This window comes from Zootoca vivipara, chromosome 4, assembly GCF_963506605.1.
Source record: "Zootoca vivipara chromosome 4, rZooViv1.1, whole genome shotgun sequence".
Taxonomy (NCBI): domain Eukaryota; kingdom Metazoa; phylum Chordata; class Lepidosauria; order Squamata; family Lacertidae; genus Zootoca; species Zootoca vivipara.
Window position 1 is genome coordinate 66,719,225 of NC_083279.1, and position 17,738 is coordinate 66,736,962.

The window sequence follows — 17,738 nt, forward strand, 5'->3', positions numbered from 1 at the left end:
ACCCCTGCAAGCCTCTGCCTGCAGAGTCATGCCAGTGTCACTCAGCTGGCTCAGAGCTCCTCTTTCTGCCTGTCTAATGTGTGGGTGACTGGAAAGTTCCCCCCATGGGGTGTTGGGGTGGCATGGGGCTGAGCCAGTCCAGGATTCCTTGGATCTCAATGCAGCCTCACTGATGTCTATATAATGGCATCAACCCCCACCTGGGATTAATTGCTGCACCAACACCAGGCTGGCACAGATATGTGCCTGTCCTCCCCTACCTTTCTGCCCCAGCCAGCTTGCACAGCAGGAATGGGTGGCCCTGCTGCTCCATTAAGCCCCACCAGGCAGCATCCAGGGTTTGGATTGTGCCAAAAATTAGCAGATTTTCAAAAGAATATTATTCACTAGCATATTGGTGTAGTTGATTTGCAGACTTGATTTGTTGTGGGCAAAAATGGCAGATCTGCCAATTAACAGTTCCAAGATATGTCGTATAGTTTCATTACTTCAGTTTAAATAGAAAACTTGCATTAATTTGGAAATGCTTTTAATGAAATGGTAAAGTTATTAAACACTTTCTTTTCCCGAACTGGATATTCAGTTCTTTGAAATAAATTCTAATCCATTTTTATTACATATTTAAGGCATTCATAATATGAGAATTGAATCAATATTGTTGCATATGAATAAATCAGATTCCCCTAATACTACTGATTGCTATACAGTATCCTGTTCTCAAGATACTGGCAGGATTTGGGAGTTTGGAGTTTAAAGTATTGCCTAAAGAGACAAGTCAATGTTTCTATTTCTCGGGAAGAATGTCACTGCAAAAGTACATATTGTTATTAAAGTTTATAGAACTCTTTATACTTTCCCCAAAAAGAAAAACACTGGCATGTTGAAAGGTGTCACTTGCTTATACAGTGGTACCTCTGTTCCCAAACACCTCCATTGCCGTACGTTTTGGTTCTCAAACGCCGAAAACCCGGAAGCAAATGCTTCTGTTTTTCAACGTTTTTCGGAACCCAAACATGCGATGCGGCTTCCCCTGAGTGCAAGAAGCTCTTGCAACTGATGGAAAGACACACCTCGGTTTTCAAACATTTCCGAAGCCAAACAGGCTTCTGGACCAGATGACGTTTGAGAACTGAGGTACCACTGTATTATGATATTGGCTACATTTGATATAATAAAAGCAGTAGCTGCACTATCGTATTCAAAACCATGCAGGCCTGGCCAGATGGTGGAAGGTCGCTTGGTGGTTTAATTGTTTGCTGTGCAAGTTCCAAGGTGGCACAGCTAAGGAGTTTGATTATTGGACCCCTCGCGTAGCCTCTGGTATGCTGTCCCCAAACATTCCAGTTGCAGGGCTTTATGTTAATGTACCCTGTGTGTTATGTTTCTTGTTTCCTCATTTTTGTTAAAGAGTTTTAATATTTTGTTCTTGTTTCATTCTGCTTGTTTAAGTTTGTTTTTTTCAATTTTTTTATTTTTTAAAAAACATCTAATAAGAACAAAACACAACAAATAACAAAAACCAATAAACAATAACAGCAACAACAAGAAAATACAAAATTTCATAAACTTAACCTCTTGTCTAATCATTGTGATGTGACTTCCTCAGATCCTCCATACTGAGATTCTCTGCTAATCCTCTTTAACAATTTCTACTTCATAGTCCTTTTATCCTGTTTTATAATTATACTTATTCTTAATTCTAAACTAAACCATTGTCTATCATATTTTCATATTTTCCTTCATCACAAAACCAGTTCCCAAGCTACAACATTATTTGTATTTCAAGATCCGCTTCTTACTAATTAATTACAATACTATATTTCTTCAAATAAACTTTAAAACTCTTCCAATCTTCTTCCACCGATTTTTCTCTCTGGTCGCGAAGCCTCCCTGTCAGATCAGCTAATTCCATATATTCCAGCATTTTCATCTGCCACTCTTCCACCATTGGTATTTCTTGAGTCTTCCAATTCTTTGCTATCAAAATTCTGGCTGCTGTTGTGGCATATAAAAAGAATGTGACATTTTTGGGGGGTATTTATTTCCCGACTATTTCCAATAAAAAGGCCTTTGGTTTCTTTTTTAAAGTGTTTTTAAACACTTTCTTCAATTCATTATAAATCTTTTCCCAGAAGTCTTTTATTTTGGGGCAAGTCCACCACATGTGGTAAAATGTTCCTTCCACTGTTTTGCATTTCCAGCACTTATTATCATATGTATGATAAATTTTTGCTAATTTGACTGGAGTTAAGTACCACCTATACATCATTTTCATAACATTTTCTTTCAACACATTACATGCAGTGAACCTAATAGATTTTTTCCACAACCTTTCCCATTCCTCCATCATTATGTTATGCCCTACATCTTTAGCCCATTTGATCATTACCGATTTTGTCTGCTCGTCCTTTGTTTGCCATTCCAGCAGTAAGTTATACATCTTAGAAAGATTCTTTGATTTTGTGTCCAATAACAACTGCTTGTTTAAGTTTCTAGGATACTCCATGTTGAAGGCCTAGGCTCGGTAACAGTACATTTTTAAAACAAATATAAATACTCTGTTAAAATTCAGTTAAAATTAAACGAATACCTTAAATAGTCACCAGTACTAAAATAATCAACTGTCCATCTCCCTGGAATCCATAAGTGAGCCAAAAAAACAGTTTTTTTCAAAATACTTCCAAAGCTGCTGTTTGAACTTAGCAGATAGAACTTCATTTTAAGAGAGGATGCTTTTTTGGCCAAATTTAATCTCTCTTTTTGCTTTATAAATTGTGGACACTGTAGTTTAGGAAATGATACCTGTATGGGGAGTTAGGGGAAGGGTAGAAAATGCTGCTTTGGGGATAGTTTGTCCACCTTTGGTCCCCACCCTGCACTCAGCTCTCACTTGTGGCTCCTAGAAGCTGTCAACATGTGACAGTGGCCACACCTTGAGAATGCTTTCGACTGGCCAACTAAACCAGGTGAGGGAGCCCGAAGGGTCTCAAACCCTCAGTGAGTTAGGAACTTTCTCTGTATGCAAACACAGGCCTCTGGTGGATCGAGCGGACAAGATCAATAGTAGGTCCAGTGGTCAAGAAGGCAGTTTCTGCATGTGCTGCAGAGGGAAAGCTCATCAGCCTGGGACTGTAGCCCATCTAGGAGAAGGGCTACATCTTGCACGCCTCCTTTTGGCAACTCCTGCCATCAAGCTCGTGCCAGATGTATAACTGCCTTCTTTTGGACCATATCGGCAAGGATGAGAGGGGAGTCTTGTCACTGGGGCAGCCCAGGACCTCCATACACAGTACTGTCCAGGAAAGTCACTTTGGTGCTTCTAACACAGTGGTTTGCCTTTACCACCAGGGGCACATTCTCTGTCTCTCAAGACAGACGGATGCCAACAAATGTGCCCCTCATGCCCCAATTTTAACATTTCTTATTTGTAACAATATTTCTAAAGTAAATTTCTGTTTTATTGACGATATGAAGTATTGTGCATTTGTCTGAACTGCTGTGTACTTCTATAGAGGGTCAAGCTGCAAAAAGTTTTATAAACTACCTGATAATCAAATCCCTTTTGAACTCTCAAGTGCTCAGCTCTAATACTCTTGAGAATTGCATTTACAGCTTTTGACTCAAATTAATTATCTGCAGGGTGTACATACACAATGGAAGTCATGGCTCGTTATGGCATAACATTTTGAAAGTACTGCAAAGAAAATAGCACATCTTTTGGGGAAATTACTTGTCAGTGAAATACCAGCCCTAATGTCATCCTTGAGAAAAGCAATTTGGGGGCATAGAGGGTTATAGTAATACAGATAAGTTCTGTTAGCCAGAAGGACAAGATTTTTCAATATAGGGAGGCTAATCTTTGTTTTTTGTTTTTTCCCTTTTAAAACAGGCACTACTTTGCATTGCCCATTAACCCAGGTGAACAATTCTACATGTTCTGCACCCTTGCTGCCTGGCTAATTAATAAAGCAGGGCATCCTTTTGAGCAGCCACAGGAATACGATGACCCAAATGCAACAATATCTAGCATACTATCAGAACTGCGGTCATTTGTAAGTGGATCATATTTTGTGTATATCTGAAATTTTTTGGTCAGTCATAATCACTTTGTAGGTGACTTATATGCTAGTTCTTTCAAACTGATCCTTAAGTAGAACTATATTGATTTTTAAATACGTAGCTACAATGGTTTTGCAGACCAGGGATATGTTTTGTCACTCTTATCATTTGTGGTTGGGCTGATTTTAAATCATGATTGTCAAACACCCAAGTTCATCAATACAACCCAAGTGTCATACTGTATGTGTTCTGTGGTTGAAACTACATTTCCCATCTTTTCACTTACTTGGAAGTAATCATGCTGAGTTTCTATTAGGTCGGCTGCATTTTGGATTACTGAAGATTTTGGAACTAAAAAGAGGAGGAGAGAAAAATGGAGCTGTTTTTAAGGATCAAATGGAAATGAAAACACAGCAGATATGCTTGTATACTGCAGTTGAATTTATATTTTTAAAAGGAAGGTGACTAAGAATTGAGCTTATCTTCTCTTACTTAGTTTATTGAAAGCTTTTGCACAAATGTGTGTGCATGTTCTGATACAGAGTTTGACTAAATGAGAAGTTTTCTTAGAAAATAGACCAAACAACACTATTACTGTTAGGACAACCAGATGGAAGACAGGACTGGTTCCTGTTCCTTGAATAGTTGTGTGGAAGAGGGAACTTCAGCAGGTGCAATTTGTCATATAGAGTTGCAGGGTGGAAAAAATGACAGGGCCTTGTCATCCGCCTCCTCCTGAACAAGAGTGATTCTGTCTCTCCTCTGGAGCAGGTGGGTGGATGCAACAGCAGTTGCTTTGTATGGGAGTGATTAACATCAGTTCATTTCAGTGTTGCTTCTAATAAGTGAGTGGGGGAGTTGGTTCTGAATATACCAGTAATTTTTTATTCTCATGCTGTTTTCAGTTCTTAGAAATAAAGCCCGAGCAGACACTTTTTCATGTGTTAAGTGATCCTCTGGCTACATGTAAACAATATATCAAAATGTGGTTGGAATTAAGCATAGCTTGAAACTGAGATCATGCATTGCAATTCCAAATGTACAGCAGACAAACATACATATTTTAGAACTGTGTTTTAATTTTCTTTCATGGTGCAGCAAGCTTCTGGAGGCACAGTGATGGCAGTAACTATGACTTCTCAATTCGGACATCACACCAAATCATGGTTAGCACTACCCGTAGTTGGGAAACCCACTGCAAACTATTATTTCTAATTTTGCTTTGCCAACCGATTCAGTACCATAATTTCTCAGCTTGGACATCCTACCAGTCATAGTTAAGCTGATTTAACTACCATTTGGTGTGGTGTGTGAATTGACTAGTACTGAGAGGAAAATGTTCACCTAGATTCTGAATAAATTGCAATTTTAGTAATTCCAGGAATCAAAGATGAAACTGAGTAAGCACCAATCCAAGTAGTGTAGCTATGGATTATTGCCAGGAAAGGTCTCTTAAAAGCCAATGAGAAACTATTAAATGTTTTGGCTGTCATGCTCACATTTAGACAGTACATCCAAATAGAAAACTCTAATGTAAGCCAGTGTGGATCATGATTGCAGCAATCAGAGGTCTGGTTCATACATGCATGTATAACACTTGATTTCTCATCACCTGATATTTCCAGCTGAATGTATGAACTGGTTGCATATGTGATGACTCACTCACACAAACTTTTGCTTCTTGGTGCTGTGTACACACACACACACACACACACACACACACACACACACACACACTCAAACAAACAACCCCTTTGTGAATGAAGAAATGTAGTTAGTAGATGTAATGATTTTGCATTTCTGGTAATGATATCTATCTTTGTTTTAGGGCAGATCTGTGGATTTTCCTCCTTCAAAGTTAAAGGCAGGTTATGGAGAGCAAGCATGCTATGTTCTTGATTGTTTAGCTGAAGAAGCCTTAAAGTACACAGCCTTTGCATGGAAAAGGTATCCTATCTTAACAAGATAATCTCTTACATTTCTTCTTTTCTGGGAATTCAGGCATTAATTGTATAAAATGAGAGAGCCAGAGCACTGCAAGCAGGTCATATCCAACTATCATCTTCTAATGCTGTCTTTTGAGATACATACCTAAGTTTCCACACCACTTCAGTTTTTGTTCTTGTATGTTTTCACAGTCAGTCACTTTTTATACTCAGTTGTTGTGTGAAACCTAGATGTCCTTCTCATGATGGAGGCTCTATTACATATATGTTTTGTTTTCCTACCATGTGAATCATAGTATTTTTGATGCTGGTAAACTGTAGTGCTCTCCCTAGCAAGGCCACCTATTTCCATGACTGTCTTATCTCTCAAATTTTTAGCCCACCCTTCCTCCAAGGAACTTTTAAGTGGAGCATATTGGGTTGTCTCATTTTATTGTCTCAATAACCCTGTGGGATAGGTTAAGGCTGAGATAGACTTGCTTGTTTCAATACCTTCATGTGGAAAGATTGAGCAGAGACTTGAATCTGGACTGTCCATGCCCAAGACACACACACACTGTAGCCACAACTCTGCAAACAATCAGCTAGTGCTCATAGTATCACAGGTGCTGGTGAAAGGCAGTGCTTAAGAACATGAGTTGTAGGTTCTGATTTTAGATCTCTGCTCAGCGTCAAGCTTACTGGGCAGGTCACACTGTTTCTTAATGTCTTCCTTCCTTCCTTCTCTGGGGAAATGATAACATTTGTCAGCCTCATTCAGTTACAGATACACACACACACCAGATCTTATTTATTATATTTCTTTGCCTCTTTCATACAAGGGTACTAAAAATGATGTACAAAGCATTTAAACTACAGTATAAAAAGCCATTTACAAAAAGATTGCAGTACAAGTGCTATTAAAATACAAAATAGCTACAATACTATAATAATTAAAGGCAAGTTGCAGCAATACAAACCAGGCAATGTATACCAGGCCATGCAGACAGTGAAAGTGGTGTACACATTTAAAAAGAGAAAGAAAACAGAAAGTATCATTTAAAGATGCATGCAGAAGTCGTCAAATATACAAAAGAGGAACAAATTGGTTTAAATTTTCAAGATTTTATTGGCAACTGCAAGTACTGCAAAAATCCCAAAACCAAGAAGCAGATATTCCCATGATCCACCGTGTAGATTGGTTGATGGTTTTGGCTAACAGATATCCCACAAATGTTGTTTTTAATGGACTGTGCTTGAATTTGATGAAAATTAACATGACATGGGCTGGATTTTTTCCCCCACAACAGGTGTCTCTGTCACCTCTCAAAATAGCAATGACTCATAGCAAAGGAGCACTGTTGAGCATTGCATAGAAATATTTATATGCGGATTTCAAACTAGCTGCTTTTGTTTCCCTTTTAAAGTTAATCACTGGTATTCTAAAAGGAAAACCCACCACAAATGTGATGGCCTAAGCAAGGTAAGGTCAGTAGTCTCCTGTTCCAAAGCCACCTTGGAGTTAATCCAAAGTGTGGGTTCAAGATCATGGATGGTGCTCTTGCCAGTGAAGCCAAAACCTCCAAGCTGTTTCACTGATATCCTGAAGCAACTGGCTGGGTTTTTACAGCAGGGCTAGGTAGTCATTGACTGGAGGCTCCACCCCACCCCATCCCTGAGTGCTGCCTACTGGCTAGTTACAAGATTGGTGCCTTTTGCTGCAGCCGATCTTTCCTTTGGGGTAACAGAATTTCCAGCTGTGGTTATCTCCCAAGACACTCTTGATCCCCATGGAAATCTATAGTCTAGCCATCCAAATCTGGTGGCAAAGGTCTCTTATCGGGGCTAAGGAAGGCTCTGGTGTAAACAGACCTACATGGGAATAAATCAGTCTCTTCCTCAGAACTGCTGTGGTTGGAGGACTCGGGCTTTGAAAGGTCCTGGTTTGAGACCATGGCCCAAAGAGCAGTAGGCCAGCAGCAAGCAAGCAGGCAGGTAGGCGTGTGTGTGTGTGTTTTTAAAGGGCTTCCCAATGCTCTAAATCAGGATATGATTTAGGAAGCAATACTCCTGACCGGAGAACAGTGGGCTGTAAGGAGTGGCAGACCCACAGCTGCATCCAAAGCCCTGTTGCTACCACCAGCCAGAGTGCAAAGAGGGGAGTATTTTACCCAGATTTTGCTTCACCAGTTCTAGGCTGATGCAGCAGATAGGACTGGAGTAGCTTATGATCCAGCAGATCCATGGCTGGCTCTGCTCTACCCCCTCACAGCCTGTTTCAGGCCCTTACACCAGTAGTTGCCTGTCAGCAGCCTGTGCTTTTAATGAATGCAGGAGACCCTGTGCACTGGGGGAGCATGTGTGCGCACACACACACACACACACACGCACACACACACACAGACACACAAACAAGCCCAGCAGAGATAGCTAAGGGCAAACCTCCACATCCTAACACACACACACACACTGGCAACATGGATTGGGAGTTAGCGTTGCTTGACTGGCGTGTTTGGCTTATAATTAATATAAAGCTATAGCATATTATGTTAATTTTACATTCTGCATAAATATCTCAGAGAGCTTTACAATAGCCCAACGTATTTGAACTGAAGTCTTTGATTAAGAGAAGAAACCAATTTAGTTTAAACATTATATTCAAATCAACTCAATGATTTGCTTGGAAATCCCCCCCCCCCGGGAATGCTTATAAAAAAATTAAGGAATAGCCATTCAATAGCATACACTTTCCTTACATTATTTAGATTTCTAAGCAAAAGAAATTAAAGCACTGAAACTATTAACATACTAATTTTAGCACACTCAAAAAGCTATACATTTATGTTTATTGTATTTGCATAGATGCTTCCTAGGCATAAACATCTGAAAAACTTAATTACAACTTTTAAATTGCCCAATTTGATGGATCTCATATTTTTCAAATTCATTTTATGAAACAATGCATTTTTAGAAACTTTCCACAGAAAAATATAGCAGCAGAAGATTGTCTATCCCATATCACTGCCTAGCATTGCGTTCAAAACAGTTGCATTTTTACATTGTCTTTCTGTCTGTTTGTCTATATCTGCTGTAACATTCTCAGAGGCCTTACATTCATTGTTTTAGGGCAACATATCCAACAGAGGAGCTAGAAGAAGAAGCAATAACAGAAGATGATGCTGAACTGACCCTTAATAAAGTCGAAGAAGTAATTGCGGTAGGTATAGGTAATTTTTTGTTGACATTAATTTTATTGTTAAATGTGAAAACACTTTTCTTAGGAAGTGGAAATGAGGTAAAGGAATAATTTTGTGTTCCACATGAAATGCTTATGAGAACTGTTAGCTCTTTCTGTAATAGTACTGTCTTGAATTAAGAAGTGTTCAGTAGTCAGTCTGAGAAAGTAGCAGTATAGTCTGGATATTTTGTTGATCTAATATATGCTCAGTACTGTAGATTTGTCACTTAGAAAGCCAATTAGCATAGCTGCCAAGTTTTCCCTTTTCTCGTGAGGAAGCCTATTCAGGATAATGGAATTTCCCTTTAAAAAAGGGAGAACTTGGCAGCTATGAATTAGGCTTCTCTACATATGGCAGCAGAGTGTGGTGGTAGTGTTCATTCTGGATGATCCCCTTTTTTCATGTTGCCACTGGGGGGGGGGACTTTTAGAAACTCGCAGAGTAGGCTAGAATTGTTGCCTAAACAATTGTGAAAATTGTAGTTTAAATTGCTGCAAATCAAAGGGTTCAATACTCTAGATGTTTTGTACTGTATATTAGCAGCCCAAACCATTCTCTGACACATGCTTGCATGAACCGAAAGCTAGCATATAGAATGAAAAGGACTGATATAGCTTGCAACACTTCATGTTAATGTGGCAGCAAATTTCCAGCTGTCATAATCATATGCTGCATATGCATCCATGATTGCTCGGTTTCCTTGCCATGTTGCCTTTTTCATTTAAATACATGTACAGTGGGTGTCCAGAATTGCTCATACATGGAGCAAAATTTATTATGTGAGCCAACCACCAGTGATATTTTAACGCAAGCTCCATGGGTAGTAGAATCACAGAATTTTTGAGTTGGAAGGGACCATGAGTGTCATCTAGTGCACTGCAATGCAAGAATCCTTTTGCCCAATGTGGGGCTTGACCCCACAACTCTGTGATTAAGTCTCATGCTGTACTGATTGAGCTATCCCAGGGTCAGTACATAATACCCTTTTTGCTTTGGCAACAGTTGTGATGCAGTTCAGAAACTGTTTTTAAAACACAATCCTGCATTTCTTGCTGAACGATATTTTTTATGTTCTTAAGGAAGAAGAGACAGATAATGAAGAAAACTACATTGATCTGAATGTTTTGAAGGCACAAACTTACAAATCGGTAAGTGTTCTTTCTCTTGAGTTCACATTGTGCTGTTGTGCAAGTAAAATACACTTCTGCTCATTCATGGTGCCCATTGCTGCTGCATTGCTCTACAGCTTTTCACACTCCTTTGAAGGATGTCCACACTCTTCAAGCCATTTGCCCCCCCCCTCTGTGTGTGTGTGTGTGTTTGTGTTTGTGTTTGAAGCACAAGCGTTAGCAGATGTGGAAAGCCTCAGCCTGCACTTTGAGTTTCACTTAATGCATCGTTGGAAGCACACATGACAGCTTAGTCCATCTACCATATACCATAAATTCTACAATATACCATCAATTCCATGTACCATAAATTCTACAAGTTTGCAGTAGTAGTTATGAATTGCATCTTGACTGTGTTAACAATGTCAGTCAACGTTTAATTTGACTATAGCTATAGAATGCACACTGAATTATGCATCACATAGAGTCTTTAAAGACATCATTGTAATAACTCTTTTGTTTACTTTCCTACAAATCAAGTATACACATGCTAACTTATCAAACTAGCATTATAATTTGTGCTTAAGTAATACAAAAGCTAATTTCAGGAGTTTCCTCGTGTTAATTATTTGATGGCTTTTACAAGTGGTGGCAAAGGAGACATCTGAAGGCAGCCCTGTACAAGGAGGTTTTTAATGCTTGAGGTTTTATTGTGTTTTAAATACTTTGTTGGGAGCCACGCAGAGTGGTCAGGGCAATCCGATCAGATGGGCAGATAATAATAATAATAATAATAATAATAATAATAATAATAATAATGTGAATTAGTAATCATTTAAATGTTGGTATGCATCATCTTCAATGCTTGTGCTGGCACTGCAGATCTTGAAATTTGTGTTCTCTCTGGTATTACTGCATTTTGCAGTTTCATCATTTGCTGATGAATGCATAATGTAAACTTCTTGATAGGATATGATTGAATCAAAGCAAGAAGAGATTTTAGAATCCACAGTAGATGCAGCTGAGTGGAACCTTGAAGTGGAACGGGTACTACCACAGTTGAAAGTCACAATCAGAACTGATAATAAGGTGAGTAAGGACAGTGCTTTGTAGTGTCAGACTAGGACCTGGAAGACCAGTGCTTAATCCCCTCTCAGCCATGAAGCGCACTGGATGACCTTGCCTCTCAGCCTAACTTCATGTTGTTGTGGGGGTTAAATAAGGGTGGAGAGAACTTGTTGGAGGAAAAGGTGGGATATAAATGCAATAGATAAATAAATATCTATAGTGCTGCTACTAATGCAGTAACCCAAATTCCTGAAATGACCTTCCCTCACATGTGTCTTTAAAGGCTTAGACTGTAATCAACACATTATAAACGATCATAAACAGTCATTTCCAAATCTGATTTAGAGATCCTAGTTGCCTTTTCTTCTGCAAAATTTCACAGTTAAATGTGAAGTGCTATTTTAAAGCTACTTGACATTTGAGCACTTAAAATAGATTAGTGTCTACAAGCAAAGTACTTGAAACCCAGCGTAAACATGTTTGCACAGTTTTTAGATGTAATGATCCTATTGAAGGTGGTGCAGATGTATAAACAAATCGTTTTTGGAAGGGCATTAAATGCATTCCCTCAACTATTTAAACATAGATTGGGGTAGCTAACGTAGTGCCCTCCAGGTGTTGTGGACCACAAACCACATTAATCTCAGCTAGCATAGCCACTAATCACAGATGAAGGGAGTTGTCCACATCTGGTGAGCACAACGTTGACTACCCATGCCTTGGATGTTCTGATTTATGTTGGTTAAGCCTCTCCTGAGGAGAGCAGTTTTTAATGATGCTGTCTCCAAATTAGTCCAGCTGTTGGACAGTTGGCATCAAACCATTTTTGACTTCTGCATTTTGTGGTGAGCTCTACTGTCCCCATTTTGCTATATCAGCTTTCTCCTGGTGTAGCCCTCCAGTCTCCATCTAGTTCTCTGCCTATAGCATCTGTTTTGCTTGAAGCAAAATGTAAACCATCAGGGATTCCTGTTGATTTTATTACTGCCAAATCTAAGGGCCTCTTTTTCATCTGTATTCTTTTTGGATTCAGCTGTCTTTAGTAGTATTGATCGCTCTGCTGTTCATGTATTATACACACACACACGTGTGACTGTATTCTTCTTTTCACACTTAGTAGACTTCATTGGAATCTGTCAGGGTTCTACTCTCCTTCCTCAACACGAACACTCTGGCTGTATTCATCCATATACATGAGTCTAATTACCGTCATTTATCCACCTACATGTAACTTTTCACTTCTATCTAGCTACGTTTAAATATATTGCTAACATTTACTCATGATTCCTTGATGGGTTTTTCCAATCTGAACATTCTGAAGTTGGAGCTCTTCTTCTTATCCAAATTGTTTTCCTCCATCTTTCTCCCCACATCCTGTCTGGAAGGCATAAGAACCTTGGGATTGTCTTCAGATACTCCTCTCATATCCCATATGATGCCAGGTGACTGCTGCTGTTTCTCAAATATATAAAAATACAAGCTTACTTCTTAGCATGCACCTCTACCGTTTTCATGGTTGCTGCAGTTATCTCAACTAATGTAGATAGAAAAAATAGAGATAAAATAACCAAATGAAAAGTGCTGAAATCAGTTTACATTTTCTTACAGTCTATACAAAACTATGACAGCAGCAGAGTTATAATTTCAGATTTTAAAAGGATTATTCTCTAATTTCACCTCAGTCTTTCAACAAATACAGTTCTTGTCTTGCTCTTCTTTCTTCCACATTCTATCCCAAGTACATCTGCTAAAATCTTGTAGCTTCCCTGTTGCTTTAAGGATTCCTCTTCTCAAGCCTGCAATGATTCCTTTTTACCTTGAATTATTTCCCTCAATCTCAGCTTCCTCCTGAGAGACCTTGTTTTCATAAACGGGGCATGAGGTGGTCAACCTGTGTCTGACCTGTCCCACTTAGGAGTGCGGGTTGGTGTACAGGGGTGTGCGAGCATGATTGGATGCTGCTAAATACAAAAAATCTCTAGGTTTAGCCTAGCCTTCTACCTAAGTATAGAGAAATTTTATTTACAGTCGAGTATTCAGCTTAGACACAGACTTATACGCTTCATCTGCTGTTTGAGAGAAGTATAAGCTTCTTGTTTTTGTGTTTCACACAAGTTCATCTACTGTGGCACAACGACTAGAGTGTTGGGCTTGGAGATAAGAAATCTAGCTTCATATTTCCACTGAGCTATGGAAGGCACTAGCAGTCTGTCTCTATCGTAATGTGATGACTTGTTGTAAGACTAAAGTGTTGTAATACACATTGAGGCTTCTTAGAGAAGCTGTGCAACCCCTTTATTATTATTCTCTCACCTTTTCTCTAGCTAGTACATTTGGATATCTCCAACACAGCATAGTTCTATCTGGTTATTTTGATCTGACGTTTGTCCATATGCATCCATCTCCTATGTCTGGGAGAGCTTCTCTTATGCTGCCTGCTGTGTGTTCCTCTTGGCCAGTCCTTTTCCCTTCAGAGATCTCTTGGTGCTGGTACTTGCTATTGTATGTTGTTTCAAAGTGATTAAAATTCTGCTAGTGCTAAACTTGAACTATTCTGTAGTGAAGGCTGTAATGAAGGTTTTGATTGTATATTAAATGCAATCTCAACCTCTTTTCTTGTATCAGAAGGAGTGGAGTTGGAATTAATGTCAGTGCTCAGAGCACAATTATTTCTGGAACAAGAATCGTCGCAAACAACAATTTGCAGACAGTGTTCGCTTCTATCCAACAGTTGCACAGTGATGTTCAGAAGTTTATTTTGGAAAAAGAAGATGCCCCATGTATTTAGATAATATTTAAGACACCAATCCAAAGGTTGAATCATGCTACCTTTTGCAAGTATGCCACAAACTTGCTAAGCCATGATATGACAGGTCTGAAGTAAATCACAAGCTTGCATATCACTTGTATAAAGCCTTTTTATTTAACTTGCAGGACTGGCGAATCCATGTAGATCAAATGCACCAGCACCAAGATGGAATTGAATGTGCTTTAAAAGATACCAGGGTGAGTCTCTGATACGTATAAGTAATTCACATACAATGGAGGTGGTTATGAGTATGTGACCATTCAGGGGATTCTCATTGGAGAACTTCCCCTTTGTGTGTATGTGCGGTCTCAAGTGCTTCTGAGTCACTAGTTAGTAAAATGAACTGCTGCTAGGCATTTGGTTTCCTCCTGTGCTATATTTTCTCAGTTAGCTGTCACTCCTCTTATACAGTGGAAGTTTGGGGTACATGCAAGCTTGAATTGCAACAGAAGTGCTGTTGCTTAAGAACTTTGGATCTAGTTTTGGAGGAGCAGTTGAAATATTTTCCCCGCCAACTCTCTATGTTACTTCAGTAATGCATTGGCATGGTCCAAAGAGCTATGCAAGCTGGTTTTGAAAGTGAGAGAACTTCCAAAAGTTTGCTTGCATATGGGATCAGAACCTGATGGTCAATGGAAAAGAGAGTCTGAAGTCCTACTGGGCATGCCCAAGCTCTTGAGTAGATCTTTATATCCTTGCCAGCCTTCAGTGAGAATTGACCTGTTTCAAACTCTGACAGGGTTACCTCGACAAACTTCACAATGAAATAAGCAGAACTCTGGAAAAAGTGAGCAGTCGAGAAAAGTATATCAACAACCAGCTGGAGCATTTGGTTCAAGAGTATCGTTCTGCACAGGCACTTCTGAGTGAGGTAACAAGCGGACTATCTTTGTTTTTCTGTAGTCTTGGATTGCTGTTAAGAGGCTGTAGTGTTGCCTCTTTCACCATTAACTCTAGGTTTCTACTGTTAAAGCTCAAGCTGTGACTTTTACTCATGTGCTATTAATGATGTAAACATAAAGAATTCTCTAGGTTGCTCTCATGGCCTTTTGATTATAGATCAGATCGTACAAGTCTTTCATTTAAGTTGCTTGTGTGGAATAGGACATATTGCAGGGGTTCTTCATTTTTCTCTCAAGGTTAAAAAAGTTTTTTCCCCTTTTATTCACAGGCCAAAGAGAAATATCAACAAGGAAGTGGAGGAGTAACAGAGCGGGCTAGAATTCTTTCTGAGGTAGAACTTTTCTCAGTGGTATTTTACAGTCCAGATGTTTTGTGTGTGTTTTCTCTCCAGAATCTGAAAATAATGACAAGACAAGCATTTCAATCTTCATCTAGTATGTTAGTATGCTTGTGATGCAATTAGTTCTAAGGCTTACTCCCAAGTAAGGACACAGACTTGGTATTTTAGAAATCGTAAACAAACTGAGAGCAAAGACTTAATCAATCTAGTTCATCAGGCATTTCTCTCATTTGAGGTAATATCACTTAACTCCTTAGTTAAGTGGTTTGCTTTGCTGACTTCCGTAAAGTTTTTCAGGCTGAATGAGTTACCATTCCTTTTCAAATTACTTTTTTATAAGCACTAAGCTTTAATCTTCATTTTTATGAGATGACTAATATTAAATGACAGGAGTGCATAACTTTGTATGACAAGATGGGCCACAGATGAGTGTTTTCATCTGCACCAAATCACAGTTAATGGAATTTGTTCCCTTAATCCATTTTGCATTCTTGATGATACCGGATGGAAAAGTGAATAAGCATGCATATTCATCTTGGCTGCATGCCAGTCCTGGCACAATAAAGAAATAATAGGTATGAAGCCTTCATTTAACCAGGGCTCCTGTAAGAGCAGGTAATTAAAGTAACAGAATCCAATTCAAGACCTCCAGTTAACTGCAAAATAATGGTTTGGTTGCACTACTGTCATGATTTCGTGAACATTTATATTTTCTTTTCTGCCCTTGCCTGTAACCATCATGGAATGAGTAAATGAAAAACTTGGCTGTATATGAAACAAATCCAACTTGGATAGTATTGAGTAAACACACATCACTGGCAACAATATCTTTCAAAGTGATCAGTTTGGGCTGAGAATAATTTGTTAGTTCATTTAGCTTAATGCACACATTGAGGTTTTTTTCCACAAAATGTGAGGATGGAAAATGACCCTTTTCACAGGAGGGCAGAAGTTCAGAAAAAATATCTATTAGCGTTTTGTGTCTCATAAAGCAAAATGCCCTTGTAAAAGCCACATAACCTCCTCTCTTTGGCTGTGTTTTCCAATACATGGGCAGCCCAAACAAGCCCAGGAGAAACCTTGTGCTCTCCCATTCCCTTCCCCACTTCTCGCATGGCTGGGAGGGCAACTTCCACCAAGTTTAGTTCACTTTTAACAGAATCCTGGATAGATCCACTTCAGTTATGCAAACTTTGATATAGAATTAATATGGCAAAATGATACTAATCCTGAGGCTACATAGAGGCTACCTCTATGGATGTTGGGGATCTGACACTAAGTAAAAGCGAAACAAAAGAAGTGCCATGGTCAGATCACTTCCTGGTGCAACTGGACTTCTCCGCGACCCTTCCCCTCTGCTGGGAGGTGGTACCGATTTGGATGGTCCACCCCCGCTACTTAATGGATCCAATTGGCTTCCAGAGAGTGGTTGGGGATGTTTTATCCCTTGCTGATGGTTTTTCAGCTGATTATCTGGTGGCCCGCTGGAATGTGGAGTTAACCAGGGCTATTGATTGTCTGGCTCCGAAGCGCCCTCTCCGATTGCATGGAGCCCGGAGGTTTTCCCTGGAGCTCAGGGTGATGAAACAGTCGTTGAGACGGTTAGAGCGTCGGTGGTGGAAAACTCGTTCTGAGTCAGACCGGACACGGGCTAGAGCTCAACTTCGAGCCTACCAAGTGGCAGGCGACGGCAAAGAGGACCTTCTTCACTTTTTCCATTGCATATGCAGAAAACAGCAGCAGGAGACTGTTCCAGGTGGTTTGGAATCTATCAGAACCACCTTTGTCATCGGGGCCTGGTAAGGACCCCAAGATCTCCTGCAATGCTTTTGCAAAGTTTTTTGCAGATAAAGTCGCTCAGATTCGGAAAGAGGTAGACACCACCGTGGGAGCAGGGCCCAGGGCGGGAGAGTGCCAGAGCCCTGTCTAGTCATGTTCTATGGGATCAATTCCAATCTGTTACCTTCGAGGATGTGGACAGGCTGCTTGGACGAGTGAAACCGACCACCTGTCTCCTTGACCCTTACCCATCCTGGCTAATAAAAGTGATCCGGGAAGGGCTGGGCGATGGGCTCTGCGGGGTGGTGAATGCTTCCCTCTGTGAGGGAGTCTTCCCAGACCAGCTGAAAGAGGCGGTCATTAAACCGTTTCTTAAAAAGACATCTTTAGACCCGACAAATATAGCTAATTATCGCCCAGTCTCAAATTTACCATTCTTGGGTGAGGTGATTGAGTGAGTGGTGGCTGAACAACTCCAGGCACGCCTGGAAGAAGCAGACCACTTGG

The 17,738-nt window shown here is 39.8% G+C and overlaps 1 protein-coding gene across 1 annotated transcript in view; it reads left to right on the plus strand.

The window, feature by feature from the left end:
* Window positions 1-17,738, plus strand: part of IFT57 (intraflagellar transport 57) — a 29,295-nt gene that overhangs the window by 2,803 nt on the left and 8,754 nt on the right. Inside the window, exons 2-9 of the mRNA XM_035115888.2 lie at window positions 3,890-4,052; window positions 5,888-6,006; window positions 9,111-9,201; window positions 10,303-10,371; window positions 11,302-11,421; window positions 14,335-14,406; window positions 14,949-15,080; window positions 15,381-15,443. Coding sequence (XP_034971779.1) covers window positions 3,890-4,052; window positions 5,888-6,006; window positions 9,111-9,201; window positions 10,303-10,371; window positions 11,302-11,421; window positions 14,335-14,406; window positions 14,949-15,080; window positions 15,381-15,443 — 829 coding nt within the window. The remainder of the gene's footprint in view (window positions 1-3,889; window positions 4,053-5,887; window positions 6,007-9,110; window positions 9,202-10,302; window positions 10,372-11,301; window positions 11,422-14,334; window positions 14,407-14,948; window positions 15,081-15,380; window positions 15,444-17,738) is intronic.